The sequence below is a fragment of the Rattus norvegicus genome, chromosome X (genome assembly GCF_036323735.1).
Source record: "Rattus norvegicus strain BN/NHsdMcwi chromosome X, GRCr8, whole genome shotgun sequence".
In the NCBI taxonomy this organism is placed as follows: domain Eukaryota; kingdom Metazoa; phylum Chordata; class Mammalia; order Rodentia; family Muridae; genus Rattus; species Rattus norvegicus.
This window is the reverse complement of record NC_086039.1, coordinates 45898607-45908354: the sequence shown is the minus strand read 5'-3', so window position 1 is coordinate 45908354 and position 9748 is coordinate 45898607. Positions and strand designations below refer to the sequence as shown.

At 37.8% G+C, this 9748-nt stretch overlaps 1 protein-coding gene across 1 annotated transcript; it reads left to right on the top strand.

Moving 5' to 3' along the window:
* The first annotated feature begins 602 nt into the window (after positions 1-602).
* Positions 603-8772, top strand: LOC108348181 (odorant-binding protein-like). The gene is made up of 7 exons (XM_017602217.3): positions 603-1961; positions 2408-2547; positions 2976-3046; positions 3920-4030; positions 7663-7764; positions 7950-7979; positions 8562-8772. The coding sequence occupies exons 1-6, from the start codon at positions 1755-1757 to the stop codon at positions 7964-7966; spliced, it is 648 nt and encodes a 215-aa protein (XP_017457706.2). The 5' UTR covers positions 603-1754; the 3' UTR covers positions 7967-7979; positions 8562-8772.
* The last annotated feature ends 976 nt before the right edge of the window (positions 8773-9748 follow it).

The following is a 9748-nucleotide window of genomic DNA, read 5'->3' as shown; positions in this document are numbered from 1 at the left end:
TTTTATCTTTCCAAGTCTCCAGGTTAGACTGCACTGTGTTATCTTTTCTGGAATCAGGTAAAGGGGAAAGAAAGTCATTTCCCTTAATACATAAGGAAGGAAAACTTGCATTTTGATAAAACTATTGGAAATGTGGAACAATGAATCTGAGTCTGTGCAAAATTGAAGGGAATATTCTAGAAGAATGACTCAGAAAATAGCATAAATGTGTTGTTGTTACTGGATCTGGAGGAGAAATGAGAAGGACTTCAATGTGTGCTCATAAAGTCTTACATAATTTTCCATGTTGGGCAGTATTAAATGATAGCTGTTCGGGGCTGATTTATCTTTGTGTTTTATCCAACATTATCTTTATTCCTAGTCGATAAGTAAATATTTCTCAAGAAACCAAGGGAGGAATATATGTTTGTCTGTAAGCCCAACCTTGTTTCAATGGAACTGAGTTATTTCTTGAATAATCAAACACACAGGAGTAGGCAATAGATCAAGAAGAAAATATGCAAAAAGTATAATAAGAATCATGTATGTATAGTAGACAATGAAATAAGAAAATACATCAAGAACCTATTTGAACATGGGTTGGGTGAATATTTCTTATTTAAAATCTTGGAACCTTGAAAACTAGTTTTTTTAAAAGTTTATTTATTTATTTTATGTTTATAAGCACACTGTAGCGGTCTTCCGAAAACCCAGAAGATGGCATCAGATCCCATTTCAGGTGGTTGTGAACCATTATGTTGTATCTGGGATTTGAACTCAGGGCCTCTGGAAGAGCAGTAAGGGCTCTTTACAATGGAAGTATCTCACCAGCCTAAAAACTAGTTTTGAAACATGCTCTTAGATGAACATTTGCAAATCCTTCTGCTGGTCTAAGTTCTGAATGGTGAAAATGTTGAGAATTAGTTAGACACAATCATGAGAAAATTAACAGATGACTGTTCATTGCATGAATGATTTATGGACAGGGTTATCAAATAAAATAGACTGATAGAAATTCTAGAACAATATTTTCATTAGCATTTTTTTTTTGGTTCTTTTTTTTCGGAGCTGGGGACCGAACCCAGGGCCTTGCGCTTCCTAGGCAAGTCATTAGCATTTTATATAACAAAATGTTGTTAACTTTCAAAAATACACTGATAGAAAACAGATACAAATGTGTGCATATTTATTATTGAAAATGTAAGCTAATGTTTGCATAAGAAATGATCAGGACTTGATATCAATACTGAGCCCATAAAACAATGGGAATTCACACCATTAGAAAATTTCACATTTTCAATGAGAATACCAAATTATAAAACAGTTTAAATCATGAATCAAAATTTCAAATTCCTTCCCAGGAAATAAAACGGTACACTTCTTCACAAAGGCTTTTGCAAGAATGCTCCAGAATGTTGGAGAACATTCCATAGCTCTAGAATGTTCCAGAAATGTGCCCATTGATTTTTAATTGTACAAAAATAATTAAGATTCAGATAGTAATCAGTAATCAAAGGGTCTGAGTGATGAGCAATTTATCATTGTTAAAATAACCAGAGTCAGATAACTTCATTTTTTTTATCTTGTTCCAAATGAGAAACTTGGTCTTTAGGGACATGAATATTTGTATTTTCTGACAGCCAGCCCACATCCACAGTGGCCAGAAAGGTCAATTTCATGGCTTAACTCAAGTTAATCTCATTAGGAAAGTATCAGAAAGACAGAATTGTCATCCACAGTTGTTGTCACCTACCAGGATATGCTGGAATTTCACCATGGACAATACATGCCAATCTCAGGCCAATAATCAATACTATATAAGGTGGAGATGGCTCTGGGTTTTTCCACCACCTGTCCTTGGTCTCCGAACTCCATCAGAAGCAGAGAATCCAGGCTCTAACATGGTGAAGTTTCTGCTGATTGTTCTTGCATTAGGTGTATCCTGTGCACATCATGAAAATCTTGATATCAGTCCCTCAGAGGTATGTGCATTTGGGGAGAAAAGGGTGTGTAGGGTGTCTATACACTCTGAAGTTGCTTCAAGCATATTTAACATATGTTATAAAATATACATCCATACCATATCTGAATCCTATCTGTAACTCAATCCTAGTGTCTTCCAACTCTTTACATGTTTTCAATGAGATCAGTTTATGGTATGAAAGGTTATGACAAGAAAATTGTAGATTGGACTTTGCATCATTATTGATTGACACAGTGTGAACTGTACCCAATGTCCCATGTTCTAGAGTGAATGATTGATGACATAATCTCACAGCCTACTCTCTAGCAAGGAGAATCTACATTTCACTAGGTACAAGTTCATTTGTTGGCTGACTTAAAATACATGTAATAATTAGGATGATTGTTGCTGAAAAAAGGAACAGATGGACTAACCAATCTTTGAAATGGTGTCTGTCCCATTTAGGTTAATGGGGACTGGCGCACCCTTTACATAGTTGCAGATAATGTGGAGAAGGTAGCAGAAGGTGGATCCCTGAGAGCTTACTTTCAGCACATGGAATGTGGTGATGAATGCCAGGAACTCAAAATCATATTCAATGTCAAGTAAGTGACATTCACCTGATGCACATGGAAACTGGGGACATGGATGTCAGCATGAAATTTTCACTGAAACTTCGGTTATGTGTGAAAACTGGAGTTGATCTGGGCATACTCGTTCTGAGTTGGGTCCTTGACTTAAGGAACACTAACTGCAATATGTTCTACAGTTTTAAAGGGTTGGGTGACTCAGTTGAAACTAGTCACAAACAGTAAAGGAGGGTAGAATATGAGGACAATCTTCCCTTGGAAGCCTGGGATTTACTGTCCATGTCAATTATAACTCCAGAGTGTCTGTTTCAGTCTTCAGAAATGGGTCTATTTACCCAAATTAAATATTTCCCAAAGGCAGCTAATACTACCACACACTAATGAAATATGAGCAACCTGAAAGAGTAAATTCAGAAGTAAGTTTTTGCTTTGTATTTTTGAAGGTTGGACAGTGAATGTCAGACACACACTGTTGTGGGACAAAAACATGAAGATGGGCGGTACACTACTGACTGTGAGTATGTGATTAGTTAATGGGATCGATAACCCAGGAGAGAGAGAGAGAGAGAGAGAGAGAGAGAGAGAGAGAGAGAGAGAGAGAGAGAGAGAGAGATTTGCCATGTTTGCCCAAGCTGCAACCTACAGGCCAAGATCCTAGAACAATTTCATTTCATCTGATAAGTTATGATTGAAATTCCAAAATCCAAAACTAAACTTCCAGGTGTTTATGGGAACATTTGAAGTTATGGTACATTACCCACATTCCTATAAATGTATTTCAGTTCCTATTATTTAAGATAAGTGTAACTGACATTTAGAAGGCGATCCTAAAAAGGTGCATGTTTGACTCCTTAAAGATTATATTTTGTGGATAATTATACATTTACAAAACATACACACACACACACACACACACACACACACACACACAAACACGTTTGTGGTTGCTATTTTTTTAATTTTCTGTGACATGGTTTCTCTGTGTAGCCCTGGTTGTCCTATAACTAGTTCTGAGACTAGGCTAGCCTCAAAAGATCCTCCTGGTTGCTGGGATTTGAGGGTGTGACTCACCACCACCCTGCTACAGCTAATTTTACTATTAGCCTGGTAGTTTTTACTTTTCAAATAGGCTGTGGTAATATAAAGTAATTATGGAAATTACTTTTTATTTGAAAATACATTTTTATTAGAGCAAGATGGAGTCTAAGAGTCTCTCCCACTAAATAGCTCTCATTTACAATTTTATACCATGGTAAAGGACATTTGTCAAACAAAAATATGATCGGTGTGTTATGTCATAAGTAATAATAATCATATAATCATAATAATAATCATAATAGCTCCAAGAATTCTTCTGATTTCTAAGCTGATTCTCTTTTCATTGCAGACTCTGGTAGAAATTACTTCCATGTTTTGAAGAAGACAGATGACATTATTTTCTTTCACAACGTTAATGTCGATGAGAGTGGAAAGGAGACAAATGTGATTTTAGTTGCTGGTGAGAGTGGTCTCTATCATAGAGTTTCTACTGATATGATAAGCACTGTGACCCAATGAAACTTGGGGAAGAAAGGGTTGATTTGGCTTAAGCTCCTACAACACAGTTAGTTTTCAACAAGAAGTCACTACTTCTCAGCCATTCAAGACTCCGCGGTTAAGAATTCTGTTTAGCCCATTATTTGGTTTAGTTGTTTGTTTGGTTCTCTGGAGTCTAACTTCTTGCGTTCTTTGTATATTTTAGACATTAACCCTCTATTGGATGTAGGGTTAGTGGAACATCCTTTCCCAATCTGTAGGTTGCTGTTTTGTCTTATTGACAGTGTCCTTTGCCTTTCAGAAGCTTTTCAGTTTCATGAGGTCCCATTTGTCAATTGTTGGTCTTAGAGCCTGAGCCATTGGTGTTCTGTTTAGGAAATTTTCACCTGTGCCAATGAGTTCGAAGATATTTCCCAATTTCTCTTCTACTAGATTCCGTACATCGTTTTTTATTTGGAGGATCTTAATCTGCCTTCATTTAAGCTTTGTACAGGGTGAGAAATAAGTATCAATTTGCATTCTTCTACATGCAGACCACTAGTTAGACCAGCACCATTTGTTAAAGATGCTTCCTTTTCTCCACTGTATGGTTTTTGGCTTCTTTGTTAAAGATCAAGTATCCATAGGTGTGTGGGCTTATTTCTGGGGATTCACTTCTATTCCATTGATTGACCTGGCTGTCTCTGTACCAAAGAACTCAAGCGAGGCAGGAACCTGGAGGTAGGAGCTGATGCAGAGGTCATGGAGGGGTGTTGCTTACTGGCTTGCTCTGCATGCTTTCTTATACCACGTAGGACCATTTTCCCTGAGGTGGCACCACCCACTATGGGCTGGTCACTCTACCATCAATCACTAACTAAAGATAATGTATTGATGAGTTTCCTACAGTGGGCTGTACCCTTCCACATCAAGTGCAAATCTTGAAAATGCCTTCCAAGGTTTCCCACAGAGCAATCTGGTAGCAGCATTTTCTTACTTCAGAATCCTGATGACCCTGCCTTGTGTTAAGTTGAGGAAAACGAAAAACAAAACAACAACCAACCAACCCCTAAACCAACCATTTGCTTTGTTAGACAAAGTTGTGAGGGGAAGGGAGGGAGTAAGGGTAGAATAGTGGGCTTGGGCCTGTGGGCTGTGGGCTGTGGGCTGTTGGGGTGGGTAAGTGGTGAGGTGGTATGATGCTGGCGTTGGGTGTTGAATTCAGGTTCATGAACCTCTTCAGCCTGATTTTACTGCTTATTTCAATAATTATCAATAACTCCAAGACATGTATACTAGAATCTGCACAGAAGATGAGCAGTCACACCATAGACACACATTTAGCTCACATTTTTTTACTCTCTCCATATTTATTCAACAGATTATATATTTTATTGGATATTTTCTTTATTTACATTTCATCTGTTATCCACTTTCCCTATTTCCCCTCTGGAAACCCCTTAACCCATTCCCCCTCTCTTTGCTTCTATGGGAGTGCTCCCACACCCACCTATTCCCCCCCACCTCCCAACCCTGGCATTTTCCTACCCTGGGGCATCTAGCCTTCACAGGACCAAGGGCCTCTCCTCCCACTGATGACCTACAAAGTCATCCTCTGCTACATAAACAGCTGGAGCCATGGGTCCCTCCATGTGTACTCTTTAGTTGGTGGTTTAGTCCCTGGGAGCTCTGGAGGGCTCTGGTTAGTTGATAGTGTTATTATTCCTATGGAGTTGCAAACCCTTTCAGCTACTTCAGTCCTTTCTCTAACTCCTCCATTGGGGACACCATTCTCACTCCAAAGGTTGGTTATGAGCATTCACCTCTGTTCTGGTAGATCCTGTCAGAAGACAGCTATATCAGGCTCCCATCAGCATGCACTTGGCACCTGCAATAGTGTCTGCATTTAGTGACTGGATCACCAGGTGGAGCAATCTCTGGATGGCCTTTCCTTCACACTCTTCTCCACACTTTATCTCTGTATTTCCTCCTGTGAGTATTTTGTTGCATTTCTAAGAAGGACTGAAGTATCCATACTTTGGTTGTCCTTCTTCTTGAGCTTCATGTGGTCTCTAATTGATTTTCCTTATTCTTGAGCTTCATGTGGTCTGTGGATTGAATCTTGGGTATTCTGAATTTTTGGGCTAATATCCATCTATCAGTGAGTACATATCATGTGTGTTCTTTTGTGATTGGGTTACCTAACTCAGGATATTTTCTAGTTCTATCCATTTGCCTAAGAATTTCATGAAATCATTGTTTTTATTAGCTGAGTAATACTCCATTGTGTAAATATACCACATTTTCTGTATCTGTTCCTCTGTTGAAGGGCATCTGGGTTCTTTCCAGCTTCTGGCTAATATAAATAAGGCTGCTATGAAAATAGTGGAGCATGTATCCTTGTTCTATGTTGGAGCATCTTTTGGGTATATGCCCAGTATAGCTGGGTCCTCAGGTAGTACTATGTCCAATTTTCTGAGGAACTGTCAGACTGATTTCCAGAGTTATTGTACCAGCTTGCAATTCTACCAACAATGGAGGAGTGTTCCTCTTTCTCCACATCCTGGCCAGCATCTTCTGTCACCTGAGTTTTTTAACTTAGCCATTCTGATTCTCCTTCTGGTCTGTCTCATGAGAGTTGGGAAAATTCTATCTCTGACGTATTTTGTCAAATATTTTGCTGAATCATCACGTTGTCTACTGCACAGAAGTCGCGTTCAAGCCTGGCTCCTTCCTTCTACCAACTAAATTTTTACACTTGGATTAAGGGTCTATATTTTATCCAGAGTAGTAATGTTTCTGGAATAAAATTCTCCAACCATCTGCAATCTCTAATTGTACTACAGAGCTATAGAGATAAAAGCAGCATGGAATTTGCATAAAATAGACACATTGATCAATGGAATTGAATTGCAGACATAGATATAAGTCTACACACTTATGGACACCTGATTTTTGATGAAGAAGCCAAAATTACAGAGTGGAAATAAATACAGGATCTTCAACAAATGGTGCTGATCAAACTAGATGACTGCATATAGAAGAATACACATAGAGCCATAACTATCCCTCGGCACAGAACTGAACTTTAAATCTGTCAAGGACCTGAACATAAGACCAGATACTGTGAATCTGATAAAAGAGAAAGTAGGGGATAGCCTTGAACTCATTGGCACAGGAATAGACATTCTGAACAGAATGATGATTAGCTCACATTTTTTAACCACCAGAATTTTATTCAGACCTTTTAGGAAATAAATATTATGCTGATGTGGAAAACATGAATAAATATATAATTGTAGTAGTAGAAGTAGTGATAGTGATGATAATAACAACAGTAACAAAAATAATAATAAAACAATAACAACACAAATAATGATATTCATTAGAATGTGGACTGTCATAATTCCCAAAATTTCTGCTCCATTAAATGTTTTATGTTCACTTTAGAAATCTTAGGTTGATCAGAATGAGGCTCATTGGAATGAGGGAGGGTCCAGAAGGTAGGAGGTTTTCATGGGTCAATATCACACAACCCATTGTAACCGCATCTGTTCTGAGCCACCCAGTATCTTAAGCTACACTTTTTCTTCCTTTCTGTTCCGTGTGATGTAGGGAAAAGAGAGGACCTGAACAAAGCACAGAAGCAGGAGCTTAGGAAGCTGGCTGAGGAATATAATATTCCAAATGAGAATACCCAGCACTTGGTGCCCACAGGTAACATCATCGTTCTTCACACAGAAAACACTTGCACTTGAAAATATCCAGAATAATCATCATTTCAGACTTTTAAATGAGATTTTTAATTATTTAAAGTCACTGGAAATATTAAGGAGCTCTAACAATGTTTTTTTTTTGTTTGTTTGTTTGTGGTTATTTCCTTCTTCACTTGTCTGTCACAGACACTTGTAACCAATAAAGACTCCATATGGGTGAGTACAAGCAGGGCAGCTGAACCTGCTAATATTTTAATCTGCTAGAAATTCATTCATTAGTCTATTAGTTATGCATTTAATACACAATTCTATTCATAATTCTAACTACATATATAATCAAAGGGGGCAAACCTATGATTTATGTTGCTGTTAATCTTTATAACTTGGGGGAAAGTGACTCTCCTACTGCAAAGTGGAGATTTCTTTTATCTTAAAGGTTATAGGGAAGAATTTTGGGAAACTCTTGACTTTTAAAAATAAGTGATATTTGTGATACTCAAGAGTGTATCTTGTATTTGGGAATACTCTAAATGTAAATGAAATTTGTAGAAGTCTCTTTAGTCACTACCTTGCACATAGCTTTTGTGGTAGGTAACATTTATACAGAAAAATGTCAATCTAAAGGCCTGTACTGAGTTATGGAAATAATATGTGTCATTTTTTAAATCAAACCTTCTACCATATTCCTCATCAATTAATTTTTGTTTTTCATTTACAATCTCAGAAAGTTCATGTCAGAACCATCACCTCATGCAATCTTACTCTTTTGTTTGTTTGTCTTGCTTTCTGCTTTTGAAGCTTCACAAAGGACAGCAAGGTCAGCAATATTTCCCACATCACCTTTTCCATGAAATCAGAATCGTGACAATGAAGATAACTCATCCTTTTCTTATTTTTTCTTTTCATCTTTCCTATGAAGCCAGAAAATCTGCTTCGTGGATTTGTTTCCCACCCTCCTATCATGGTACTGATTCTTCTGTTGATAAAATAAATTTATTTTTCATGCACACATCTTGTCTTCCATCAATGTGTCATAATGCACAACATCTTACTTAAGGTTTTATTGCCGTGAAGAGACACCATGACCAAGGCAACTCCATTAAAGGCAAACTATTAATTGGGGCCAGATTACAGGTAAAGAATTTCAGTCCATTGTCTTCATGGCAGGGAGCAGAGTAGTCTGCAGGTAGACATGGTGCTGGAGAAGGAGCTGAGAGTTCTAGATGTTGATTCAGAGGAAGCCAGGAGGGTCTCTCTTCTGCAGGCAGCTAGCAGGAGGTTCTCTTCCTCATTTGGCAGAGCTTGGTCACAGGAGCCTCAAAACCCACTCACATGAAGACACACATGCTCCAACAAGATCATACCTACTCCAATATCAACACACCTCCTAATACCGCCAATTCCCATAAGCAAAACTTTTTCTAACCATTACACAAAACAAACTAGAAATGCACTCTAACTCTTGAAAAATAATCTGGTTTGGGATGACTCAGTGGTCCAGATTAATGAGTGGCCTTGCAGAAGACCTGGGTTTAGTTTGTAGCAACCACATGGCAGTGCACAACCATCTGTAACTCCAGATCCAGAGTAATCTTCTCCCTCTTCTGGCCTGCACAGATACTGAACATGCCTGGTACAATTGCTCATGTGCAGACATTTATATATATATACATAACTAAAAATTAAACACATGAAAATGTGATTAATCGGCCATGGTGGTCCATGCTGTCAATTCTGGAGATTGGGAAGCAGATTTCTATGAGTTTGAGTCCAGCCTGTTGTATACGTTGAGTTAAGGATAACCACATTTGAATGTGTTTCAAAATAAAACAATAAACAAATAAAGATTCAATGAAAAACAAACCAGTGTATAATACCAGAAGAAATCATTTAACTGAGAATAATTACATGGTTTGATGATGCCTCATTATTAGACTGAATAAATTATCCATAATATTATATGCATGATAGTCAGTGTGTGATAT

Bases quoted from the DNA above. Each gene is read 5' to 3' on its own strand.
- LOC108348181 (XM_017602217.3), top strand. From the start codon at position 1,755: ATGGACAATACATGCCAATCTCAGGCCAATAATCAATACTATATAAGG. The intron at 2,548-2,975 runs GTAAGTGACATT...GTATTTTTGAAG, and splicing joins AAAATCATATTCAATGTCAA to GTTGGACAGTGAATGTCAGA. The intron at 3,047-3,919 runs GTGAGTATGTGA...TTTTCATTGCAG, and splicing joins TGGGCGGTACACTACTGACT to ACTCTGGTAGAAATTACTTC.